Consider the following 27,171-nt stretch of genomic DNA (forward strand, 5'->3'; position numbering starts at 1 on the left):
CGGCGTCGATCACCACAGTGTCGGACTCTGGAGCAGAACGGCTCTTCCTGGTGGACGAGCTGTTCGCGGCGTCGGGGATCTCCAGAACGCCGATCACCGTCAGCTTGTTGAGGGGGGGAGTGTCGCCGTCCAGAACGACCCACTTCCCTGTGGTTGGACAGAGACACAGAGGTCAGAGGTCACAACATGTGTCACTGGCTCCATGAACAAACACAATGTGAACTGTTTTACAATCTAATCATCAAATCATGTCCGTCGTCACAGAGAAGAAAATCATGATCGTAAGCAGAAACCACAGCTTTAGTTTCTCTAAGACTCGTACCTGACGGGACGACCACGTCGGCGCCCTCTGCTGGTGCAGTGAAGTTATTTTCAGCCGAACTTTCCCAGAAAGAGGCGTTTGACCAGAGACTGGACGGAGACAGAGAAACACGTCAGACCAAACCTGAGACAATATGACGACTAGTTTCACATTAAACAAGCTTCGACCTGTTTCTACTGTCTCGCACCGAACCACAACAAACCAACAGCGTTTCTATAAAGCAGCTAATTACTTTCACTGTTCAGGTCAAATCTGACCCGTATCTATTGAAATGGAAATAATAAATAAAATACTCTTCTACGAGTTCTATAAAAACTTTACACAATTTGGAAAAACCCAGAAAAATGATTGATCACTTTGTTGTTATTGATGTCTCACGTCCTGAGAGCAGCTGTGACACAGAAGCTTCTGTGAGTGTTAAAAAGTGATAAATGAAAGAAACTCATCGGTGTCGTCGGACTTTATCTGGTCATTTGGAACCGGTTTGTTCCCGCTCATGATGCGGCGGAGGTTAAACGTACATGAAGTTGTCCGGCCGGCCGCTGGGTAAGGGGGCGAGTGTGGCTGGAGGCGGGGGAGGTGGCGGGATGCAGTTGGGGAAGAAGCAGCGGTAAACCCTGAAGTTTATCTGGACGTCGAGCATGGAGCGGTCCACGCTGTCACGCCGCCGCCGCTCGTCCGTCTTCCCAGAGACTGAGGGAACAGAACGGCGAGGAGATGAGGATGATTAATTGATTATCAAAATGATCACAACCATCAACAGGTCCACATCAGGGCGCGTCTCACCGATGTAGTAGAGGTTGTTGGAGCCGTCGTCGAAGAACCAGTCCCCGTTGTCGTTTCCGCTGAAGCTGAGCGCCGCCGATGAGCCGTTCCTCTCATCGATGACCCGGAACCGGTCTGGACTCTGGGTGAAGTTGTGGTTGATGATCACGTATTGATCCGACTGTGAGGAAACGTCAGAGTGAAGAGGGAGAGTTATCGGTATGTTATTTCCTGATATCAGCAACATGTGGAGGAAGTTTCTTCACCTTGAAGCCGTAGAACTTTGCACTGTAAGTGATGTTGGTGATGTGATCCATATCGTCAAAGTACCAGTTGTATGTTTTCCCAGAAGGCAGCAGGGCCATCCAGCCAAACTTATGAGTCATCCTCTTCTTCAGGTAGGGAACCACGCTGCTGCCTGTGACGGGTAAAAACAACATGTTCAACTAAGACACAGTCTCGTATAATATATAAGATATAAAGAAAATACAGAACAGCAGAAATATTCACTCTGAACATCAGTATGTTTCATTACAGTGTTTAAACCAACATTCTGTCATTGTTATTTATGGATGGAATAAAACTCAGAGTTAATTATTCTCTTCTCTATACTCTTTTATGGGGACCCCAGGAACCCCCTCAAGGACCCCGGAGGGTCCCCGGACCCCACTTTAAGAACCACTGCTATATATTTGTTAATGCTTTACTTCAAAGGCATTTAGCATTTATAAAATATATATATATATATATATATATATATCACACAGTTTCCAGCTTGAACTTTATCTGCTGCAGTTCCCAGCGATCACCAGCAGAGGTCACCAAAGGTCACAGATACTCTCAGTGAGTGTTCTGATACCGTGTGAGTTGGTTAGGATGACATCTTTGGCCTTCAGGGAGGTCGGTGAGGGATTGTTGAAGGACAGACGATGGAAGTCGACCGTGTGGTCGCACACGGCTCCGGGGAAACCCAAGCTCCACTCGGCGCTCTGGGAACAGTGGGCGGGGTCCAGGAGGGCGCTCATGGGCACAACTTTCTGGTCGACCTTTCCTGAAAACAACCAACATACAGAGAATAACAGAGAGTTTAGTCAGACGCAGGAACGGAGGATAAGATCATCAGAGACGTGAAGATGGAGTTTATTAAAACGACTGAAGGAGCTGGGATCAGGATCACAACACTGAAGTCAACTGAACATCATCTGACACGTGAAGATGAGGATTATGAGGATATTAATCTGCCACTGAAATTAGTCCCAAACTAATTTTAAATTCAGGGTTATGAACCATTTTATCAGATTTACATCAGCAGCAGGAACAAATGGAACTGGAGCAGTGAGCCACAGATGAAGTTCTGACTAATTATTAATTATCTATTTTTATATTGTATTTCTATTTTATCTTATTTATTTTAGATTCTGTTTCTGTGCTGCTGTGTCAGTAAAGGTTCATCTTCTCTTATTGTTGGTTTTCATGGGATTTGTTGATAGTAAAATCTTTTAAATTAGATAAATGTTGTAGTTTGAGAAGGTTAAATGTTGAATGACTAAATATTAATATGAAAATGATGTGTAATGTGAAGTAGTAGTAACTGAGCAGTAAGAGGCTGAGTACCTGTGAGGGAGCCGTCCGTGTCCACCAGCTGCACCTCGTGCTCCCACCTGAACTTGGCCTTGTTGGGGGAGTTCACGTACCGGACGCCACTGAACCTGACGGCCCAGCCGCCGCAGCGATCTCCGCACGTGCCGTCGATGGTGGTGACCCCGATGGCCGCACAGGAGCTGCGGTCGAAGTTGAGGAACTTGGTGTTCAGGACGCTCATGCCGTCGTCAAACGGCGTGATGACACCGAGGCGCGTGCAGTAGTCGTCTCCAAGCGCGAGCTCGTCCACGTGTCCCACGATCGTGCTGTTGGACACCGTCGCACCTCCCTCCTCTCCGAAGCTGGACACCGCCCACTGGAAGATGCGCTTGGCTTCGATGCCGGCCTTCTCGTTGTTGACCATGACGAAGCCGTTGAACTGGACGGCGCCCACGTTGACCCACTCGGCGCCCTTCTCGCAGTTCCAGGTGGTGAGGGTATTGAAGACGGCGGGCTGGGGGCTCCTGGAGCGGCAGCCTCCGTTCTTCATGGGGAAGAAGTCTTTAAAGATCCAGAGGCCGAACCAGCCCTGAGAGTGCACCGTGTTGTTGTGGAACTCGCCGAGGGGAACGCGCTTCTGGCAGATGTTCGGGTCGTAGGACGGGCCGTCGGGGTGCTCGTGCATGCGGTACCAGAAGCCGAAGTGGGTGCCCCCCGCGGCGGCGTTGTGGCGGATGATGTTGTTGGGATTGGTGACCCAGTAGGCGGCGGGAGTGACGTCGTCGTTCAGGAGGCTGGTGCTCTGCTTGACGAACACGGCCAGGTTGTACTGCAGGATGTTCTCCGTCTCGATGCCGTCCTCGATGAAGAAGGCTCCGCCCATGATGTCGTAGATGACGTTGCGCTCCACCAGCAGCCGGTGGGTGTTGTGGATGGTCACGGCTCTGTTGTAGGTCTGATGGATGGCGCAGCCCCGCACGTACGACTTGTAGTCGATGTTCCCCATCAGATGCCAGTGGATGGGGTAACGCCCCAGTCTGAAGGCCTGTCCTGCGTGGAAGACCTGCGGCACCAGAAGAAGACTTCAATCATTCCAGAACTTTCTGATCAATAAAATCAGCTGTGAAGTTCGATAACTGTCAGAACACGTGAGGACGTTTCATTTCACCTCCACATATTCCAGTCGGCCAATGGCAAGATTCTCATTGGGCCTGGGAGCGTGGAACATGATGCAGCCTCCGAACTGATCGCTGCCGACCTCCTCTCCAAACCTTCCCTGGAAACAGGTCTGTGTGGCGAACTCACCTGCAGCACAGAGACAGAGAGAAAGACCTGAACACCGCCACTTACTCCAGTGTGACGATACAGATGTTTTTATTATCGCTAAAGAAGAAGAACAGTGCAGCGCTCACACCTACAACACACAGCGTTTTATAGTTTCTTGTCTCTGGTAAACTGAACATCGTTAATTTGATATTTATTCTTCAATGAAAACATTATTTTTGTTAAAGCCTTATTCAATATAAATCCCTGCTTGTTAACCTGAAGTAGAGCTGAAACAATTAGTGGATCAATCCATTTGTCAACATCCACATCACGATCATGTGAAATGTCAGAACTTTTCTGTCGTGATTATTTGCTGGTTTTCTGTGTCAGTCGCCTCCGGCTCTCGGCAGGTTCATTGATTATGATAATAATGTTTAATATGAACCTAAAGACATCGTAGCAACACCACTCCGGGTTTTGTGAGGAGAAGGAGAGTTTCATGTTTTAAGGTTTAACTAACTAACGGATCAACTCTACACCAAGAGTAATAACTGTGGTCAACCTTCCTCTGACTAACTGGAGAATATCTAAACTATATGTTGGTGAAGCTGAACTTCACGTCTCTGCATCCGTCACTTTCACAAAGAGTCAAATGAAACCAGAAGAATCCAGAAATCTCAGCACCTGTGTTGAAGCCGTCGGGACACGCTTTGATCTTGTCGCTCCACTCTTGGTGTCGGGATCCTCGCACCACGATGTTCCTGGTGAGGAGACCCACCTCGGCTCGGCCCTCGAACGCCGTGCCGTCCGGCAGCGTGACCGTCACCCCGAGGTGAGTGAACTTCAGCGGTTCGTTCAGGGTGAGAGTTTTTCCGTCCGCCGACACGGAGGCGATCCTCCTCACCTCGTTCTCTCTCTGACTGTGTCTGGAGAAAAAGGAAACGACGCGAGTTACAGCCTGAAAATCTGTTTTTCAAAAATGCAGGAAACTGAAAAAAGTGACACAGTTTGGTTTTTACATGTTGTTATGAATTTATTTCTTCCCAACAACACACTATAGGAACACACTCTTCTATAGGAATACACACTTCTATAGGAATACACACTTCTATAGGAACAACACACTCTTCTATAGGAACAACACACACTTCTATAGGAACAACACACACTTCTATAGGAACAACACACGCTTCTATAGGAACAACACACACTTCTATAGGAACACACACTTCTATAGGAATACACACTTCTATAGGAACAACACACTCTTCTATAGGAACACACACTTCTATAGGAACAACACACGCTTCTATAGGAACAACACACACTTCTATAGGAACACACACTTCTATAGGAATACACACTTCTATAGGAACAACACACTCTTCTATAGGAACACACACTTCTATAGGAACAACACGCTCTTCTATAGGAACAACACACGCTTCTATAGGAACAACACACACTTCTATAGGAACAACACACGCTTCTATAGGAACAACACACACTTCTATAGGAACAACACACTCTTCTATAGCAACAACACACTCTTCTATAGGAACACACACTTCTATAGGAACAACACACACTTCTATAGGAACAACACACTCTTCTATAGGAACAACACACGCTTCTATAGGAACACACACTTCTATAGGAACAACACACTCTTCTATAGGAACAACACACGCTTCTATAGGAACACACACTTCTATAGCAACAACACACTCTTCAATAGGAACACACACTTCTATAGGAACAACACACTCTTCTATAGGAACAACACACTCTTCTATAGGAACAACACACTCTTCTATAGGAACAACACACTTCTATAGGAACAACACACACTTCTATAGGAACAACACACTCTTCTATAGGAACAACACACACTTCTATAGGAACAACACACTCTTCTATAGGAACAACACACTCTTCTATAGGAACACACGCTTCTATAGGAACAACACACGCTTCTATAGGAACAACACACACACTTCTATAGGAACAACACGCTCTTCTATAGGAACAACACACACACTTCTATAGGAACACACACTCTTCTATAGGAACACACACTTCTATAGGAACAACACACGCTTCTATAGGAACACACTCTTCTAAAGGAACAACACACACACTTCTATAGGAACAACACACGCTTCTATAGGAACAACACACGCTTCTATAGGAACAACACACGCTTCTATAGGAACAACACACGCTTCTATAGGAACAACACACGCTTCTATAGGAACAACACACGCTTCTATAGGAACAACACACTTCTATAGGAACAACACACACTTCTATAGGAACAACACACGCTTCTATAGGAACACACAGTTCTATAGGAACAACACACACTTCTATAGGAACAACACACACTTCTATAGGAACAACACACGCTTCTATAGGAACACACAGTTCTATAGGAACAACACATGCTTCTATAGGAACAACACACGCTTCTATAGGAACAACACACACTTCTATAGGAACAACACACTCTTCTATAGGAACAACACGCTCTTCTATAGGAACAACACACGCTTCTATAGGAACAACACGCTTCTATAGGAACAACACACACTTCTATAGGAACAACACACGCTTCTATAGGAACAACACACACTTCTATAGGAACAACACACTCTTCTATAGGAACAACACGCTCTTCTATAGGAACACACGCTTCTATAGGAACAACACATGCTTCTATAGGAACAACACACACTTCTATAGGAACAACACACACTTCTATAGGAACAACACACTCTTCTATAGGAACACACACTTCTATAGGAACAACACACGCTTCTATAGGAACACACTCTTCTAAAGGAACAACACACACACTTCTATAGGAACAACACACGCTTCTATAGGAACAACACACGCTTCTATAGGAACAACACACGCTTCTATAGGAACAACACATGCTTCTATAGGAACAACACACGCTTCTATAGGAACAACACATGCTTCTATAGGAACAACACACGCTTCTATAGGAACAACACACACTTCTATAGGAACAACACACGCTTCTATAGGAACAACACGCTTCTATAGGAACAACACACACTTCTATAGGAACACACGCTTCTATAGGAACACACACTTCTATAGGAACACACTCTTCTAAAGGAACAACACACACACTTCTATAGGAACAACACACGCTTCTATAGGAACAACACACGCTTCTATAGGAACAACACACGCTTCTATAGGAACAACACATGCTTCTATAGGAACAACACGCTTCTATAGGAACAACACACTCTTCTATAGGAACACATGCTTCTATAGGAACACACACTTCCATAGGAACAACACACGCTTCTATAGGAACAACACACTCTTCTATAGGAACAATAATTTTAAAGTAAGATCAAAGTCAAAAAGTCAAATATAGTTGCTGCAGTTTGGCTTTAGTTTTTACTGTATTATTAAAACACATGAAGAAGACTCGGCTCCACCTGTTGCCGGTTGAGGCGATGACGATCTCGTCTCCGGACTTCCAGGTCACCGCCTTCATCAGAGTCAGAGTGGCGGCGCCGCTGGTCGCAGTCTGGGCCAGGTGGGTCCAGGGGACAGGAACAGGAATACCTGGAGAAACAGGTTGTAAACAATGACCTGAGCACCTGAGGAGGCCAGGTGAGGTGTCACTAATAATAACTTCCCTGCAGGACAAACAACTCACATTACCTGACATAATGACATGTAATCTGGGGTGGTGGAATATTTGGGTCACAACTATTTCAGTTTTCTGATGTTTAACATTTAACAAGTTCATTTTCAAGAGAAAACACATTAAAATTCCTAAAACACTGATTTTAAATATGAAATTCAAACTTTAAGAACTCAAATCACTTGATGAATCAGTTTCTCACTGAACAATGACTCGTGTTTGAAATATAAAATGAACCAGAAGATGAACTGTGACATGTGGTGGATATAAAGAAGTATGAAAGGTAAAATACATCAAGTCCTCGTACATCAGAACTTTACTACATTTACTTCATTATTTTACAGTTATGGAACATGACACTAAGGGTGTTTTAGTCACAGCGAGAAATAAACCTTCTTCATATAAACGAGTTTGTGTGTTCGTACCGTGGAGGTCCAGCACTCCCTCTCTGACCGCCAGCGTCTTGGTTCCGTAGACAGGAAGTTCAGGAGAGCGCAGGTTTCCGTGAAGCGTGATGATGGCTTTGTGCTGGAACGGCGCCCCCTCCTGGCCGATCTGGAGCCGCCCGCCGTCCGTGATCAGGATGTTTTCCGCCTGCAGCTCGATGTCGGCTTCATCAAACAACAACGTCCCTCCTGAGGTCAGAGAAACAGGAACTTCAACACGACGTACTGGAGGTGATTCAAACGCCATGTTGTCTGGTGTTGAGCCGTTACAACAAGAGGTCACTTCTTCTTCAAAATAACTTTTATCATGGAGCTTTCCCTGGTTTTACTTAATTTTACTTTATTAACAACTTCTTATCTTTTATTTTCACTGATCTCCCTCTTGCTCTTCGGTCTATTTGTACTAAGACACTTTAATTTTAATTGTATTTCTGATTGTTGCTTCCTAATTATGTATCATATATTATATATTTTGCTGCCTTGTGTAAAGAACTTTGTAACAAGGATTTAGAAAAGTCTCTATAATTAAAGATTATTTTTATCATTATTATTATGAAGTGATGTTTGAAGTTTAGATTATTATCCTATTACCACAGTTACAACAAATAAAATACAGAATTCAGAAGATGTGGTTTGTGTCTCAGGAATCAAACTTCTTCTTTGCAGCTAAACGATTTAAAATGAAATATATTTCACTTCTTAAAACGCCGAGAGAGAAAAGAAGGAATCTCCTTCACATCGTTACAACAAGACAGTCCATGATGAAGGGATGCTGGTACCTTGAATCAGCAGCATCTTGAGCACAGGTGTGCTGGTGTCCAGCAGGATGGTCTGGCCTTTCGTGATGACGGCGAACGAGCCCTTCTCAGGCGGAGACAGCCCCCCCCACGTGAACCTGGACGACCACACGTCAATGTAGAAGAAATCAGCGTTGTCCTGGAGGAAAAGACAGAAACACCAGGTCAGAAATACTGTGTGTTGCCATGACAACTCGAGTCAGCTCAGGGGATCCGACCGTCCTCTCTCACCATCTTGGCGATGCCTCGGTCTCCGACGCTGACTCGCACTTTGGTTTCCTGCGACCGTCCCTGAGCGCTGGTCACACAGATGATGTGTGTGTTGTTGGAGGACTGGACGTCACACACTGACCCCGCGATGGTCACGTTCAGGTCATTCATGTTCGTGCTGTCAGAGTCCACGAGGCGGGAAAAGAGGGAAAGGAAACAGATTAATGAGTTGATGAAGCAACAGAGAGTCAGATTACATTGATTACATAATGAAATATTATACATTGTACTTTATGTATATAAAGTAATAGTTTACTTTAACATAATATACCTCTATACTATAATAATAATATTAATAATAATAATAGGATAATATAATACAATAGCATGCTAGATAGCAACATACACTACTACTATATAATACCTTACTTTAACATAAGTTAAGTACCAAAATATTATTAATATAATTTCAATATCATTTTAGATAATAATGGACTGTAATCCTATTTTACAACCTTTTATATTAAAATATTATGTTCCATGTTGTAATAGTATATTATAATCTTATTATATTTCATGCTATTGTTCTACATTATCCTCTATAAATAATATGAATCTGTGTTATTACATTATCACATTGTACGTTAATATGTAATTTATTATAATTGTATGTACAATGAAATAATGGAGGATAATATTATTTTATATTATGATACAATGCACTTAAAACAGAAAAAAACTAAAAGACTAAAACAGAATAGGAAGAATAAAAATATAATACAATATGATAAAATATGATATAATATATGAAATAAAGTGCTGTATAGACTGTTGTCATTATAATGTATTAATATTAAGTATAAGTTAATCTTGTGTGTGTGTGTATAAATATATATATATATATATATATATATATATATATATATATATATATATATATATATATATATATATATATATATATATATATATATATATATATATATATTGTTTGTTGTGTGTACAATAAACCAAATAAAAACATCATGTTAAAGAAAATATTTTCATATATTGTAAGTATTTATTTACAACCCAGTGACAGGAAGACGTCCCAGGAAACTGGACCTGTGGTATTCTGAACCACTGGTCCATGATGTGGGCGTGTCTCTCTATCGTGTCATCAGTTCACTGCAGAGACGTTTCCTTTACCGCACCTGAAACCGGAGCCGCTGATGGTGAGACGGGTTCCTCCAGCTGTGCCTCCTCTGCCCGGAGACACCGCCCAGATCACAGGGGTCAGCTGGGATCTGTAGGTGAAGCCACTCGACACGTTGACGGCGTCCAGCGGGTTCATGACGGCGACCACGCAGCTCAGCTCCGACTCAGTGCCTGAGAGACGAGACGCAGACAGAGACAGACAGAGACAGAGACAGAAAGAGAGAGAGACAGACAGAGGGAGAGAGAGACAGACAGAGGGAGAGACAGAGAGAGAGAGAGACAGAGGGAGAGACAGACAGAGAGAGAGACAGAGGGAGAGAGAGACAGAGGGAGAGACAGAGAGAAATAGAGACAGAGAGAGACAGACAGAGACAGAGAGACAGACAGGCAGACAGAGAGAGACAGAGAGACAGACAGAGATAAAAAGAGACAGACAGAGAGAGAGACAGACAGACAGATAGAGAGAGAGACAGACAGACAGAGAGAGACACAGACAGACAGAGAGAGAGAGAGACAGACAGAGAGACAGACAGACAAACAGAGAGACAGTTGAGATGTGTAATAACGACCAGTCTGATCTCTCTCATCATCCATGACAGGTCTTTGTGTCGCCTGAAGCTTCTGTGATTCTCTGACATCACTCGTCCTCGACAGCGTCTCCGTCAGTGTTTAAAGTTCATCTCACACTCAGTTTGTTAAAATGAGTCTGGAACCAAAAATATCTCAAACCTGCAGGAACACATTCTTCCTGAAGAAACACCTGAAGAGCCTTGAACTTTTACCTGAACTCTCTGTTTTCGTCATTTAAAAACATTGAAATTGATCATTTAGGTTTTGAATATAATATATAATAATAATAATATCTCCCATCATTTCATAAAGATTTCAAATGGAGACTGAAATCTGGACTCCAGTAAATCTGATCAGCAGACTGTTTAATGTTTTAATGGTCTTATTGTTTGACTCTTGTATCCATGACAACAGTGTGGACGCTGAGTGGAAATAAGTGAAACTGAACTGACTGTTGTTGAATGGAGACCGGCAGTACAGACGGGTCGACGTGGACACGTCTCTGTGGACTTCACACTCCTCCCCGCAGATCGTCACGGTGGAGTTGTGCGGGTCGAAACCAGAACCCCGGACGGACAGCAGAGCTCCGCCCCCAAAACTCCCTGAAGAACAGACCAGAGAAAAGAACCGAGTCAAGGAAACACAAACCCACAGAAACAAATAACCTTTAAAAACAATAAAACACTTCATGGGGAAAAGTGTTGTTTTGTTGTTCTGTGTTTCATATTAAATATTACTAATAATTTAATTTAACTAATAATTCATTTTTTCCTCCTTTCCCTCGTTTCTTTTAGAGGGTGTATTTAGTCTTATCAGTCATTTAGCTGTGTTTTTATTTATTATTCTCTATTCTCTCATATCATTTCAAATTCAAATGATATTATGGAACTTAATATTAGAAAATACTTGGATACAGATAAAAACTGTGAAAAATAAATGAGTACCAATGCAACATATAAAATACAGATTACAGATGTGAAACAACTGGTCTTCATGGATTATCATTATTATTGTTTTAGTTGTTGGTGTCAAAGTCACTTTTGACCTTTAATGAAGGATTTTTCCTGCAGATGTCTGAGTGTGTGACACAGTGAAATATAAAGAAATAAAAAAGAGCCGGTCCTGGATTGTTTTGGCTCCGACTGTGTCTCACCCTCGTTGGGATGCACGCCGCTGAGAGTCAGCTCATATGTGAACACGACGTCTGACTGGGCGCGACCTTTGACCCGGTGATGCAGCACGACCGGGTAGGCCCCCCCCGGGTTGTCTCCTGCAGTGCACTGCACCTGCGTGTCGGACACCGTGGACACGTTGCAGGACACGTGGTTCACGGAGACGGAGACGAGCTGAGGGTCGGAGCCGAAGCCCGAGCCCGTCAGCGTGATGACCGAACCGCTCGGCCCTGTGGGAAATAACGAGCGGAGGAAAAGGTGATGAGAGGAAGGACTGGATGGATGTGTAAATAAAGAACAATCAGAGACTTTATTCAGACTCGTTCACTCATGCACCTGGAGTGTTTTCTCCCTCCCCGCTGTGATGTGTGAGTGTTGCTGTGAACACATGATGTGGAGGATCATGGGTAATTACCTGTGGGGGGGCTGATGGAGCTGATGACGGGGGTGTGGGCGGCAGCGTAGGTGAAGTTGAGAGGAGGATACTCCGCGGAGAAGACCTGGACGTTGACGCTCACCTGCCCCTCGCTGTGAGGAGGCGTCAGGCAGCGGAGACGACTCGGAGTCACTTCCTGAATGTCGCAGCTTTTCCCGCCAACCGTGACGCTGGTGTTCCCCGGAGCGAAGCCGTTTCCTGTGAGGACGAGCGGGGTCGCTCCGGCCAGGCTGCCCACGCCGGGGCTCAGGTCGGCCTGGGCTCGGCTGATCAGGGCGGCGGGACCGGATGCGAGGCCTTTGCTTCTCACGATGACTTTGAGCGGGTGTTTGCCCGCGGGCAGACCGTCAACTCTCACCGAGATGTCCCCGCTGGTCACGGCGGTGACTTCCAGCTCGATGCTGCTGGCGAAAACCGCCACGTCGTCCACGCGGCTGCCGAACCCTGAACCGGAGATGTTGACCGTGCTGAGACCGGCGATACTGTCGGGGGAGACGCTGGTGACGGAGGGAGTGACGGAGGAAGAGAACATGAAGGAGCAGTTTGAGTGACAGGAGCTTCGGATCTTGCCCACGTGGAAGACGACGTCACCGGTGAGTGGCGGAGAAGGAGAGGTGTCGCAGATGATGTAGGTGTAGTTGACCGACACGAGGGCGCAGGGCTCGCTGGCGACAGTCACATGACCCTCAGAGAAACCGGAGCCGTGGATGTGGAGCCTCGTGTGGCCGGTGGCGCTGCCGACGGGAGGCGAGACAGAGTCCACCACGGGCAGAACCACGAACCGGCGGCCGAGCTCGTCCGACACGGCGATGATGGCGCTGCCCAGGTTGTTGATCCTGACGGCCACGGGGAGGGCGACGCCGACGGGGAGTCCGCTGCTGAGGCTGAGGCGGCAGGTGATGTCAGAGTGTGAGCTGTTGATCACCTGACAGGGCTGATCTCCCACCGTCACCTGAGGGACAGAGAGGAGCAGAGTGAGCCGCAACCAGGACGGACGGGTGGGTAAAAATCACTTCACCGTATTTATTACTTTGTATTTTTACATCATAAATCAGACAGAAACGTAACAACTGTAATTCAGCTTTAAATAACGATACGTACAGGAAGTGTGTTTGTGTGGTTCAGTAGCAGATGTTCTCTGACCTTAAATCAGGTCGTTTAAACAGTTTTATAATCTGATGAACTCACTGTTAATAAAACTTGTTGTTATTGTGACTTGAGATGTTACATTCTTAATAAAAGTTGTTAATAACCTTTGATAATAAACTCTATTACATGTTTCCAAAGAAGAAGCTAATGTGCTTCTCAGTGAGTTAAACGTTAACCTCGTGAGCGCAGGCGACGTCGCTGAAGCCTTCGCCCTGGATGTGGATGACCGTGTGGTGCGAGCCCTGGTTGGGGGAGATGGAGCGGACCGTTGGGGTGGAGCAGGAGGAGGCGCTGAAGGAGAGGCCGTCTGAAGTGTTATTGGTCTGTCGGCACCGCGGGGAGGCGACGCACTGTTGGGCCGATCGGGCAACACGACGCGAACCTGAAGGGGGAGACGTTTGGTCACATGGAAAGTTTCACTTTGAGGCGGACTCTCTCTCTGTGACTGATCCCTAAGAAGCTGTTCTTCAGATTTAACTTCTGCTCCAGAGCATTTCACCCACATCTACACATTTACCTCCCGTCACGTATCTGGCCTCCACCCCTCCCACGCTGATGGACACCCTGCTGCTCTTCTCCTCCCGAAGCTCCACCTTCACGACTCCCTGCAGCAGCTTGACTTCAGCATCGTCTATGTATCCACTGCTGTAGTAGTGCACGCCGGGGGAGGAGAAACGGTAGCTGAACAACCCTGGGGTGAGGGGGGGGGCAGAGACTCTGTAAATATGTCACAGCAAATCATCAAGTTTACCTACACATGGTGCGAATTTGTCTTTCACACATTTTCAAATCACAAATCGCAAAAGCATCACAAAAACTACAAAGGAAAATCCTCCTAGATAGATAGATAGATAGATAGATTGATAGATTGATTGATTGATACTTTATTTATCCCCTGGGGGAAACTCATGAAATGGAATAAATGGTCAAATGTGAAGAAGGTGAGATCATGTTTAAGTGAACTGAAAGAGTCGTGAGAAGAGACAGAGGTCGCAGCTTTATTCCACCAGGAAGAGGATGAACATGACCCATAATGCAATGCGAGAGCTGAAGGTAATGTAAGAAAAAATAATAAAAAAGATTAATTAATTAATTAATTAATTAATTAATATGCTCTAAATAAGGACGTCACACATTGTCAGAGATTTTAATCCTTTTGGAAGCTTTTTGAAAATATCTGCATATTAACTGAAAATAATTATATATGTGTTTGTTGTTGTTTGTTGTTGTTTGTTGCTGCCTGACCCCGCTGGACAAACCTGGCAAACTGTGTATAAAGTTGTTCCAGCTAACAACAGCAAAATTCTACGTACACATTGATGTGTCAACGATCTAATAATCTGATATAAATCACTGAACAGGAACATTCTGACATAAGGAAATAAAACAGATCATATCTAACTGTGTAAAACATTTGAAGATAGAAGTGAAAGTGTTTTTCGAGGTGTGACTCTGTGACTCTGTATTCCACCTTTGTCAGTTTTGGTCTCTCCGCTGGTGAACGCTCCTCCGTCGTAAGTTGTGCCACTCGGGCTGGAAACGCTGAAGACCCGGTATCCGACTCTCTGGAAGGCCGGCGCCTCCCAACGCCACGTCACCGTGTCGCCGACAGACACCGTGAGAGAGGCGGGACTCCACGCGTATCCCTGTCCATAAGCTGCAACACACAGACCTAAAGTTAGACAACCGACACACAATAACACGCAGGAGGAATCTCATTGTCTGAGCTTGTGCAACATGTCATTGAAATACTTGTGACTCTTTTTCTAAATGTGGCTGATTGTGGAGGAACTCGGGTCAAACAGGTTTTGAAATCTGTCTTTTCTGAAACCGTTTCTAGCTGCAGTCAGATTTCAGCTGCAGGCGACAGCTTCGCGCTCGCAGCACTTTTCTGTAAGCGAACCCTGGTCCTGTTGTTCTGGGCTTCAGTCTCAGATTCAGAGCGACGCCTGCACGGAGGGCGGAAAGGGAAACGTACTGCGGTGGGAGCCCTGGTTGGTGACGACGTGGGTCTTCTCCTCCGACTGCACCACACACTGCAGCTCGTTCTCCGAGGCGACCTTCACTTCACACGCAGCTTCTCCTGTCACACACCGACACAACAAGTGTGAGATCATGAATAACACCCGATGCTGTTACACTATAGTGCAGCTGTTCCTTATTTGCATGTAGTTACATCGCAGCAGATAACCACCGGGTGATTTTCATATCCAACTCCGCCGATAAACCCTGAGCACAACAGCCTGTTATGACGGTAATGATGCATTTTAAATCACTGGCACTTACCGACAGACACTCTGTTGTCAGAGGTGTTGTTGCTGAAACCAGAGCCAGACACAGTGAGTCTGGTTCCTCCCAGTAAAGAGCCAAACAGTGGAGAGACGCTGTAGAACTCCAGGATGTATTCAATGGTTCCGTTCACACTGTTGCTGTGAAACATAAAACACAGAAAAGACTCAGATAAAGACCCAAACGAATCCTCAACCAATCGTTTCAGAGCAACTGAAGATTCATTTCATCTGTTTTAATAACTGACTTCTGTGAATTCATCTTAGTCAGTGGGAATATTATATTAAATATCAATCAGGGAACATTTTTCTAAAGGAGGATTTAACTTGACATATTTGAAGATGTATCGCTGAGACTTTAATATAAAGAAGAAGAGTCAGATCTTTGCAGCCTAAAGCTTCCTCGGTTAACTCTGTGTTTGTGCATCTTGACGTCATTGAAAACGAGGGAAAACCTCAATGATCTGCGAGGAGTAAATAAATGAAATGAAATGAAGTCAACACCCCTGTTAGTCCGTGACAGAGCTGGATACCGCCGACCACAAACAAGGTCAATTATTATACTCTATTATTCACTTTTATTTCCTGGAGGTTTGATGTCTGTGTGATGCTGCAGCTCTGTCAGTTTGTCGTACCTTGTCTGGGAGTAGCCGTTGTTTCCCACCTGTACGTCCACCTTGTGCAGACCGGGCGGCAGCACGGGGAGGAGACAGGTGATGTTCGTCTCCGTCCACTCCACGATGACGCACTCCTCTCCGCCTACGAGCACGACGCTGTCGTTGTCTCGGCCGCCCAGGTTCGAGCCCTGGACGGTGAGAACGCGACGTCCTGCAGGAGGACACAGGAAGCATCAACAGGAAGAAGATTGTGTCATTCGATTGGCAGGATAATTAGCAGTTGTCTGCAGGATAATTCTGCTCTTTGTTCCGTCTGATTGTCCTGCATGCGAGCAGGTATTCCTGTTGTGAGGATGCTTCTGCTGTTCACTGTAATTACACAGGATGGCGTGTTAAGTCTCTTCTCAGCTCAGATTCTCGAGGTTTAGCAACAGAGAAAAACCTGAATGTCGACATTTTACATGTCACAGGAACAACAGGTGTGAGCGATAACGCCGCTTTAAGCCACGTGTGAAAACCTCACGCAAGCTGCTGGCGACATGACGACCACTCACACATGTAATTACATCGATCTACTGTGCTCAACAGTCAGAGAGGCGAGAGGAGACGCAGCATCCCGCCTGTACCTGCCTCCTGCACTGGCGACCAGTCAAACACCTTTTATCTGTTTTTACATGGTCTGACACCTGAACACATCTCTGAGCTCCTCCGCCTCCTCCTCCTCCATTAAAGCTGACTTTTCATTTAAACGAATCAAAGAACATAATCCCAGCAGGACTCTGGGTTTACCCATCCCAGTAACTCTAGTAGCTCTGGTCCCACCTCACTGACAGGTCATTAAATGCACCACTGGTATCAAGAACAGAACTCACCTGTGACTGTGGTGGTGCTGGGACTCATGGCTGAGATCTGTGGTGTGAGGTTGTTATCGTAGGTGAAGGAGCTGTTGGCGCTCTGACTCATGTTTCCCACCATCACCGTCACTGAGTGCGACCCTGCAGCTCCCTGAAGTCAAACAAGCATTTATTAATTATAGAATAAATAAAAGAATCTAATAAGTGACTGTAGTGTCTCCTTTAGGAAATTAATCCTTCCTCTTATAATTGAATTAATGTTTATGTTCCATGTTCCTGCTGCAGCTCTATCAGGTCTGGTGTAACCAGTAGCTCGTGGTGGCTAACGTTAGCGAACAGATAGACATTTCATTAGAATTACTTTCAAGTCACTTCCTGACGAATCCCTGCAAGTTACGCTACGTTTTAGTTTAGTAATTTTCCTGTTGTTTTTCCTGTTCTACTTATTATTATTCTTTAGTTTTAGTTTGTAACTGATGTGTAATAACTGTCCTGAGCTGCAGGGAAATAACATGCACTTACTGCTGGAGTCCTGCACTTCAGCTGAGAGTCAGAGGCGTGAACCACGGTGCACTCCTCGCTGCCAACAGTCACTGTGGCGTTCAGGCTGAAGCCGAAGCCGCTCACTGTCAGCAGGGTTCCTCCTGAGGACAGACCACAGTTAAACTTCCTAATGAAATGATTTACAGGCGCTACTTTCTCTCTGAGCGACGACCTACCTGCCACGCTCCCAGACGGCGGGGAGAAAGAGGAAACGATGAGCTGGTAGGTGAAGCGGGGGGCGTTGCCGCCTGCGTAGCGTGAATCACCCAGAGAGGGGAAGCCGACCCACACAGGGTAGTTACCTGCACTGGCGCTGCCCAGCCTGCACACCTGAGCGCTCTCTGAAATATAATTCACAGCAGCTCATTAAACTGCTTCGTGTTCATTTTAACAAACAAGCTGCAGCGTCCGCCCTGAACACTGACCTGTGATCTGTTCAACACGACACCTGGCCGCTCCCACCATGATGGAGGCGTTTTCACTGCTGAAGCCGGTTCCGGTGACAGTCAGCAGAGTCCCCAGACCGTGAGACCCTGAGGAGGGGGGGCGCATTTACAACACCTTTACATTTACATAATAACATATAGGGACTAAGATATTTGTCTGTGAAACCAAGAAAGAAAAGTAAATGTTTCAGCCCGGACTGAATATTTTCCATTATGGAATAAAAATTGTGTTTGGTGCCAAAATGTTTTGGATCTTTAAATTTTTAATTTGGTTGCAAATATTCTGCCTGAAATAATCAATCGTTAACCAATAACGCTTCGTGTTGAATGAACAGCCAATAAGTCAGACGGCCACCTTGAGACGGGCTGATTCCAGACACGACTGGAGTCTTCTCCTCTGACCAGTCGAACCCACAGTCACCTGAACACTTTGAGGGAATCCCGTTGATGTAAACCTCCACCTGCGAAGAGTGTCACATGACAAAAGTCATCAGGAAGTGAAGTTACTGCAGTCATAACAATAGAATAATAGAGGACAGCAGCTGTCAATCATCCTCAGGACAAAACAGTTATTAAAACATGTAACTGAAATCCTCCCTGGAGGCACGAAATATACAAACACAACAGCGTTATGCAACAGACAGAAATGTGACGTGCTCTGTAGGATTTAAACACATGAAAAGATCTGGATCTGGTGACAGACAAATAATCCTGAAACCTAAAACCAGAAGCGCCCGAGGCGTCTGCGTCTCAGTCGTACCTGTGGTTTGGTTTCCCAGACACGGAGAAAATCTCCTGTCAGGCTTCGTATCAGCAGCCCTCCCTTCTTCCTCTCACGGGCTGAAACCACTGCGTTTCCACCGACAACTGACGAGCTGTTGACCTGTAACCACATATATGATATATACATGTTACTGGTACTATCAGTGGTGTTACAGTAGTAATACCACTACTACTGCTCTGACTTTAGTTTTATTTTACTCTCATACAAACAGTAAGAAAACAAATATAAACAAATAACATAATGATACAATTGATTATAAATACAATTAGGGACAATTAGAGACACAAGAGCGACGCAGCACCAAACAGCTGGTAAGAATAAACACTGTCAGGATTAATGAGAGAATAAAATGTTATGATGGTTTAACAGACAGGAAGGCGAAGTGTAAACCTGTCTTCTATAATGAGAATTAAACATGACAAGGTTTCCTAATGATCAACGAATACAAATGTCATGAACATATATTTATATATATAACGACACAACTTAAAAAAACTTCAAATAAACTTATTGTTAATAAAAGAGAAACATTAAGAAGTTAAATAAAGACAGTGTGACCTGGATCAGAGGCTGGTCTCCAGGCTGTGTGAGCCACTCCACCCTCCACTGGGGGCGTCTGCAGCTTCCCTGCGCAGCGACGCTGACCTGTCCCATCCCGGCGATCCCCTCCAGAGCGTACTTCAGGTCCTTCTCACTGATGTCCACCGACAGACCTGACGACAGTGCAGAGGTGAGCGCTGCGATATGTGACTCTGCAGCGTGTTAGTTCGGATCATATGCTTCAGAGTGGATCATAAAACTACGAGACATCAGTGTGTTTTTGCACCAATATCACGAAGACTAACTCCTAAACAGGGACATACGTGATATATGTTACACTTCTGTGTGGGAATAGTTTATAGTTATATGTGATTATTGCAGGAGTCGTGAGAGATGCGTCTTCTTTAACCCGCCTGAGTTGGTCAACAGTGTTTTACTAACTCTGAGTTTCTGGCAAAGAGTGAAGACCTGAAAGTGACAGCGCTGGGTTCAACTCTCCGTCTTTGTGTTGTGCACAGTAAGTTTTCACAGCAGCTGAGAGGAGGAGTGATGGAGCACAAATCAAGACGCTGCTCATGCACAGCAGTGAATGAGTTTAACCTTTCGGATGATAATATCTGTGGAACACGCAGCCAGGACAGATAAAGACATTAAAAATGCAAATGCTACACGTGTCCCGGCCGCGGCGTGTGCTACTGTACCTTCAGCTCGGCCTCCGTAAATCTCCACATCAAAGGTGCCGTTCAGAGGAGGCGTGGCTCTGTGGAGGCGAGCGATGGTGACGGTGGCTGCTCCCTCCCTGAACTCAGCCGTGTCCTCGCTGCTGTTGGACAGCTTTCAAATAAGAAGTGTAAAGAAGAGTGAAAAAACATTATTTTTACCATCTTTCAAATGCACAACCTTGTTCTCACAATCCACCTTTCAACACGACGTCACACTGAGTCTGGACTGAAACAGGTATTTTCTCTGTTTGAGGAATCAACATGTGGAAGTCTTTAACCACAGAGCTCAACGTGAACCAATCAGATCATTCTGAACTGAAGGTGAAACAAGAGTCAGTGGTCATGACTGATCTGCTCATAATAACATAAACGAAAAACATTAAAACATGAATGTAAAATGAGATGGAATAATAATAAAACAATAACAGAAATAATAAATAAAAATAACCAATTTAAAATAAGTTATTAACTTTTTTATTTTATTGAACCAGTTTCTGTTTTGTACATTTTTAAAATGTATTTTGTAGTTGAGTTTTGTGTATTTGTATAAAGGCCTCTCTGACTGAGCTGTGTAAACCAGCTTAGGAGATAAAAGCTGTGGTCCAAACTTACCGCCCCTATAATTATAAAACTAAATAAATAAATACATCAATAATGTAACTTTAAAATCATTATAAACGCTGCAGAATGAGGTGACGATGGATCAATAGTTATCAGATTTGATGACACTGATGCTACAACAGGTGCTCCACCTGTCAGTCACGGTCCGTGTCAGCTCTCCGTCACTGTTTCCTCTATCATCTGTTAGTCAAATGAAACCTGTTGAGCACCTGGAGACATGAGACCCAGCTACAGCATCACTGTGGCGCCGCTCTGTACTGAGGCTTATTATCACCTGGCTGTGGGCCACTGAACATTTCCTCTGTTTTTATGAGTCAAGCTGCTGAAGCAACAGCAGACCTTTAAACCTCACATCTGCTTTTCCTTGTGGAAATGTCTCTGCTGTTTCAAAGAAGCCTCATCAGGATAAATCCTGTAACTTAGTGTACTGTGTGCTTGTATTGGATTTTATTGGGACTATCCATATTCTGACTCAGAGGTTATTACTGCTGCAGGGTTGATTTATGGCCTCAGTTCTTTCTTTATGTGGATTTATTTCCCAAGACACATAAGCCAGGCAGATTAGAGACTCCACACTGTTGCTCCAACAGACTCTGACGGAACTGAAGTCACTGCGAAACACAGGTCTTGTGTAATATAAATAATATTTTCAAGAGTTTAGGATCTCAACAGCTGAGTTGACCAACACTACGTCTGTGTTGTCCTGCGGTCTACTGTAGGAATATGGAGGGGATGTCCTTGTCTTTAACACGACACTGTTACACTACCTAACCGTCAAATCATCAGTTACCTGCAGGAAGCCAACTCCTAGCAGTGGGAAGCCAAACGCACAATCCACCGGTGTGGCCTTAATCTCGTAGCTCATGTGCGAAGCAGCTGACGTGTCTTTGTTGACGGAGATCACGTCGAAGGAACGGCCTGAGCTCTCAAAGGGTGGGGGCCTCCTCCTGTGGGGAACAGCTGAGAGAAACAGATCAATAAATAAACTGTTGGAATGTGATCAGCCGTAGTTTTTACATATCACTATGAAATAACAGGAATACGTTGCATTATCAAACAAAAAACTGTCATTTTCTGTTGCTTTTTTTGGGGCTTTTGGGATTCAATAACAGAACGATTGCGATGAATACGTCTACATGCATGTAACACTGGAACAATCTTTCCTCTGTCACCTTCGTTCAACAAAGCGAAGTATGAAAAGACTGATTATTTTGTTACGTTAATCTGTGTACTGTGTGTACCATTTTCATCACTGGTGGTCGGTCTCTTCCCAATGTGAACGGCGTCCACGTAGAAATCGGCACCGGTGGCGTCTTTGTAAAGGTAAAACTCCAGCAGCTCGTATCCGCTCCCGACGTACTCGGCCTGCAGGGAGCTCTGCAGGTCCACGCACTTGTAGCTCCACCTGTGGAGAAACAATCACACGTACATGCTGCAGTTTAGCTGAAGAATAGAGGAAGAATGAGTAACTAGTGTTTATACTGTATCTGACACATCAGACGCTTTATGGTCTCTACTGACTCGAGGCCCTTTGTGAAGAGAGTGTTGATCTTTGCCGTCTCTGTCTTGGTTTCGCCTTCGCTGTTGCGGTAAGTGAACTTCATTCCAACTTCATCCTTCAACATTCCCTTGTATGCGAAGCAAAGCTGCAAGGAAAGGTAAATATTGAATCAACAGTTCAATCACAGTAGAAGCAAAGATTTAATTCCAGGTCCAAACTAACATTGTTCAACAGAAGAGGATCAGCGCCAGACGGGAAAAAACATTTTAAAGTCCGAATTCTGAGTTAAAAAAATAAACTGACATGTGGCCCTGATCCTCTTGCATATGGTTACGCTCACATGTCCATTATGTTTTTAACTGCATTCACTTATGATATAAATTCTTTGACAATCTAACCAGATGTACAAAATCAATAAATAACACAGTGGTTGTTTCACCATGGAGTGCTGGTCCAGTGACACTGGTCCGTAAACGCCCCCGGACTCTGTCCTGTAGCTTTCCTTGAAAAGAACCTGAGCGTTCTTCAGAGACCACAGGCCACAGAAACCAGAGTGTTTCACACGAGTCCCTTCCTCAGGAGTCGCACCAGCAAACTGGTGAGAACACAATGAGAATCTAAAATCAGATGCTCTCCAAAGGTTTACACCAACGTCTGGTAAGTGCGTGTTTTGTTTTTTTTGTCCCACTGACCTGAGAGTTGTCATCTTCAAAATCTTTGAAGTATTTCACAGCGGTGCCTTCAGTGGTCAGGATCTCACCTGGACACCAGGCTTTCATCATGTCCTCCAGAGCCGACTGCACCTGTTCACAGTCACACACGCTGGACGTTAGTATTTTTTCTGCAGCTTCATTCAGTGAAAAAATGCAAAATGAAAATCAATTTAAAGACATTATTCCAAGATCTCTGTTTACAACCTGCAGGAGTAGTTTTGACTGATTTGGGGGATTCTGAATTTCAGGTTAAAAACTTTCCTCAAACATCAGCAAATAAAAACTTTTAAACATGATCCCAACCACACTGAGATTAAGTTGAATTACAGATGTGTGAACACAAAGAGAGACAGTTCAAGTCTCAGACCTCAGCCTCAGTTGCGTTGTAGGCGATGGGCTTTGTGGGGACGCCCCCCCAGAGCAGAGTGAAAGTCTCCATGTTGCTCCTCCCCTTGGTGACCTCCACCACAGTGATGTTGGTGTCAGAGCCAAAAACCTCATAGTGAAGAGGTTCAAAGTCACCTGAAGTCAGAGAACACAGATTTAATCAATTAGTTATTTGTTGCACTTTTGCTGCTGAAACTAAATATAACAGTGATGCTCTTTAGAAGTCTGTTATATCAATTTAAAAACAAATCTTTGTACAATACTCAGCACAAAACAAACATTATACACTTTTGTTTATCAAGGTACGAATCTATTGAACATCATTTGAATCTGTAGTTGATACTGAATACTGTCTGTCTCTTCTCACCTCGGTCAGAGTTGAATGTGACTGTGTAGTGAGATCCTTGGCTGTCATCCTGTTTAGTGACCTGAACTGTGTCGGGTTTGATGGACCAAAGGTCGTTCAAGACAACCTCCATCATCTCTGCTGAGGCGCTGACTGGGATTGGTCCTGGAGAAGACAAACACAAAGCTCACTGTAGTTTTATTAGATCAGAGCACAAGTCTAAGGGTTTTCCTTTTGGTCATTCAGTGCTTTCCACATTACCAGTCTTTGCGTCCCCGTAGCCAAGGCTGAAGAAGGTGTTCCCACAAACATGGCCGGCACAGCTGCTGCTGACGCTCACCTGCTGGACTTCTTTGACTCCGGCAGCGTTGGTGGGCCACGAGTCAAAGGTAACCACCTGAGTGACGGTGAAAAGGAGGCAAAAAAGATGAGTCTTAAAATTTAATTCTTTAGAATAAGAAGAGAATTTACATTTTTATGAATTTGCTTTTTTTTTTGTACCCAACTTCCCTCCGCGTGCTACATTTACTTAATTTAGTGATTTCCTTCATTCTCTGATGTGACATTTACCATCTCTGGAGAGCAGAAGTGAGTTAAACATGAAGTTAACAACAGTGCTAGCATTAATGCTAACACTGCACCAGCAGGAGGAGAACTTTTCAACAAGACAGCTGCATTGTTTGATTAAAATAAGTCCTAAAAACGTTGGCGTCTCTTGTCTTATTTAAATGGAAAAGTGCCAGAAAGGAGAGAAAAAGTCCTTATTAGAGGACTAGCACAAACCAGCTAATGCTAAATTGTCATTAGCTGCCTTCAACAGTGTTGAAATGTTTTAAGGTAGATTTTACAAATTCATCCCAGATACAATTAAGAGGTTTAAAATACAGTAAATTCTGCCTTCACAGATTTATGCTGATACATTTTTCTGTTAGTAAAGTTGGAGCCAGGAGACCGAACTAGCTTAGCTGCTAGCTTAAACGGGAGCTAGCCTGGCTCTGTCCAAACGTCCCAAACTCTTCCTACCAGCACCTGTAAACATCACTAGTTAAAACACTTTATTTAATCCACACAGAAGGAGCAGTGTCTTTCTTAGTCAGAGCCAGGCTAGCTGTTTCCCGCTGTTTCCCGCTGTTTCCAGTCTTTACGCTAGGCTAAGCTAAGCTAATGATCTTCTTGCTAACCGTTGTAGCTTAACATTTAGCATACAGATAAGAGAGTGAGTGCTATAAAACAATAATGTATTTGCTAATTTAAATTTTTTAACAGAATAAAGAAACAGGTTAGCATCAGGTGAGCCACCACATACCTGTTCCTCATCGAACACGTCGTATTCAGCCACGATTTTCTGGACCTCGTTGACAGCATCTTCCGTCTGGTCCTCGGTGAAGCGGCTCTCCTCCCGGAACAAGCCGAGGTTGAGACTCGAACGACCGCCATATTCTTGTTGAAGTATTTCCATGTAGTAGCTGCAGAAGATTTAGATTTTTAGTTATTTTCAATAATATATTCACAGCTGTTGTTTTGAAAAGTGCTACATAAATTAAGTTTTATTATTGTTGTTATTATTATTATTATTATTATTATTATTATAAATAGAACTGTACTCCCATACTTACGGTTTTCCTTTCTCCAGCGCCATCACCTCAGACTTTTGTGACTCCAGTTTGAAGAAGTCTGAGACATAATTTGGTTGATGAGCAACTTTAACCTGAAGTGGAGGATGTAAAGAAAGTTACATATCTCACTTTAACACAAAATTCATACAACATCCTTTTTTTTTGGTTCTTTATTCGTGGCTTTGCATGACAAAAACAAATGTGACACTAAGGGAACATATAATGGACAGACATGTAAATGACAGGAAAAACAATAAACAGTGATAGAGATGTAGAAATAAATAGAACATGATGTGTATGTGTCTATGGTCTATCTGTGTTATGTTTCTGTCTTTTAAAGGGTGAAAATGAAAGTATAGTGGACATTAATAATTTAATGTAAATATAATCGTAGGGAGATTGTAAAATAATAATAAAACAATAAATAATAATCAATGGTAAATGATAAATAATGATAATGATATTCTGTCAATGTAACAAAATGAATACATAAATAAATAATATAGTGTAGAATAATATAATAGTGTGGTGGTGTTATGGCAGAATATAACTTTAATAATAATATGTGTTACACCGTCATGTCATACCTTGTCCTCTGGGCGGCTGGAGTTGCTCAGGTAGAGCTCACACCTGTCGTCACAGTGCAGGTAGATGGTGTAGTTGCCGCTGGCCGGAGGGACGAAGAAGCCTCTGGATCGCGAGGTGAAAAGATCCAGTGAGTAACTGAACCTGTGCGGCATGGAGTCGATCCAGTGCCGCCAGTATCCCGTCATGTTGTCGTCATAGTTCCAGATGTCGGTCAGGTAACGGGGTCGCGTGTTGTTCCACACCTCCATCTTCAAGCCGCGGGAACCTGGACGTACGTGTGAGAAGAATTTAAAATGATTGGTGGTGTATCAACATCAGATCGTTGATCAATATGTAAGTAACCAACAGATAATTAAATGGCAACTATTGGAGTCAAATAAACACACGAGGGAAGAACGGACACAGCCGCCATATTGTTTTTGGGTTGTCCGTCTCCTTCTCGTGGACGGGATATCTCAGCAACATCTGGACAGAAGTTTGGTTAAAAACATTCACCTGGACTCAAAAATGAACTGATTAGGTTTTGGTGGCTAAAGGTCAAAGGTCAAGGTCACGATGACCTCACAAAACATGATTTTGGCCTTATGAACGCAATATCTCCATGACGACTTGAGCTCACAAAACAGCTGTTAGCCAGGACTGAAGACACACAGCAATAATGAGAACAGAGTCTCTGTGACTCTGGATAAACAGGGATGTGGCCCGGACTAGTCTGAGTGGAGGAGGTGATTCTAGTTTCAAAATCTTTGGCTTTAAAAAAGAAATCAAAAGAAATCTGAATTTTATTTAAATCATTTTCTGCTAAAGAAAGAAATCCTGATACAAAAGGTTGTAGAGATTAAAAACCTCCCGTGAGAAGTTATTAACATGACACGAGGTGAAAAAGGTGTTTGTGTTACAGTCTGATAACAGATTCTCTGATTACTGTTCAAAGCACATCAAAGCGTCCTCACACTTGATGGACCGTGACAGGTGATGGGATGATGATCACCATCTT

The 27,171-nt window shown here is 44.1% G+C and overlaps 1 protein-coding gene across 1 annotated transcript in view; it reads right to left on the minus strand.

Annotated features, from left to right (window-relative positions):
- LOC130184140 (fibrocystin-L-like) overlaps window positions 1–27,171 on the minus strand; it is a 43,753-nt gene that overhangs the window by 11,201 nt on the left and 5,381 nt on the right. The window contains exons 14-55 of the mRNA XM_056399948.1: window positions 26,174–26,439; window positions 25,587–25,678; window positions 25,277–25,436; window positions 24,232–24,367; window positions 23,992–24,135; window positions 23,605–23,759; window positions 23,217–23,327; window positions 22,964–23,119; window positions 22,545–22,669; window positions 22,265–22,428; window positions 21,814–21,983; window positions 20,382–20,514; window positions 19,699–19,853; window positions 19,117–19,239; window positions 18,712–18,817; window positions 18,336–18,443; window positions 18,087–18,251; window positions 17,890–18,011; window positions 17,386–17,518; window positions 16,532–16,724; window positions 15,895–16,037; window positions 15,587–15,691; window positions 15,080–15,265; window positions 14,126–14,299; window positions 13,785–13,990; window positions 12,439–13,411; window positions 12,005–12,253; window positions 11,304–11,453; window positions 10,278–10,452; window positions 9,106–9,262; window positions 8,857–9,013; window positions 8,057–8,266; window positions 7,420–7,549; window positions 4,619–4,860; window positions 3,837–3,973; window positions 2,702–3,731; window positions 1,947–2,138; window positions 1,354–1,505; window positions 1,109–1,268; window positions 844–1,015; window positions 323–411; window positions 1–147 (exon numbers count right to left, since the gene is read on the minus strand). The exon at window positions 1–147 is cut by the window's left edge and continues 17 nt beyond it. Coding sequence (XP_056255923.1) covers window positions 1–147; window positions 323–411; window positions 844–1,015; window positions 1,109–1,268; window positions 1,354–1,505; window positions 1,947–2,138; window positions 2,702–3,731; window positions 3,837–3,973; window positions 4,619–4,860; window positions 7,420–7,549; window positions 8,057–8,266; window positions 8,857–9,013; window positions 9,106–9,262; window positions 10,278–10,452; window positions 11,304–11,453; window positions 12,005–12,253; window positions 12,439–13,411; window positions 13,785–13,990; window positions 14,126–14,299; window positions 15,080–15,265; window positions 15,587–15,691; window positions 15,895–16,037; window positions 16,532–16,724; window positions 17,386–17,518; window positions 17,890–18,011; window positions 18,087–18,251; window positions 18,336–18,443; window positions 18,712–18,817; window positions 19,117–19,239; window positions 19,699–19,853; window positions 20,382–20,514; window positions 21,814–21,983; window positions 22,265–22,428; window positions 22,545–22,669; window positions 22,964–23,119; window positions 23,217–23,327; window positions 23,605–23,759; window positions 23,992–24,135; window positions 24,232–24,367; window positions 25,277–25,436; window positions 25,587–25,678; window positions 26,174–26,439 — 8,253 coding nt within the window. The remainder of the gene's footprint in view (window positions 148–322; window positions 412–843; window positions 1,016–1,108; window positions 1,269–1,353; window positions 1,506–1,946; window positions 2,139–2,701; window positions 3,732–3,836; window positions 3,974–4,618; window positions 4,861–7,419; window positions 7,550–8,056; window positions 8,267–8,856; window positions 9,014–9,105; window positions 9,263–10,277; window positions 10,453–11,303; window positions 11,454–12,004; window positions 12,254–12,438; window positions 13,412–13,784; window positions 13,991–14,125; window positions 14,300–15,079; window positions 15,266–15,586; window positions 15,692–15,894; window positions 16,038–16,531; window positions 16,725–17,385; window positions 17,519–17,889; window positions 18,012–18,086; window positions 18,252–18,335; window positions 18,444–18,711; window positions 18,818–19,116; window positions 19,240–19,698; window positions 19,854–20,381; window positions 20,515–21,813; window positions 21,984–22,264; window positions 22,429–22,544; window positions 22,670–22,963; window positions 23,120–23,216; window positions 23,328–23,604; window positions 23,760–23,991; window positions 24,136–24,231; window positions 24,368–25,276; window positions 25,437–25,586; window positions 25,679–26,173; window positions 26,440–27,171) is intronic.

Source organism: Seriola aureovittata, chromosome 16 (genome assembly GCF_021018895.1).
Source record: "Seriola aureovittata isolate HTS-2021-v1 ecotype China chromosome 16, ASM2101889v1, whole genome shotgun sequence".
Taxonomy (NCBI): domain Eukaryota; kingdom Metazoa; phylum Chordata; class Actinopteri; order Carangiformes; family Carangidae; genus Seriola; species Seriola aureovittata.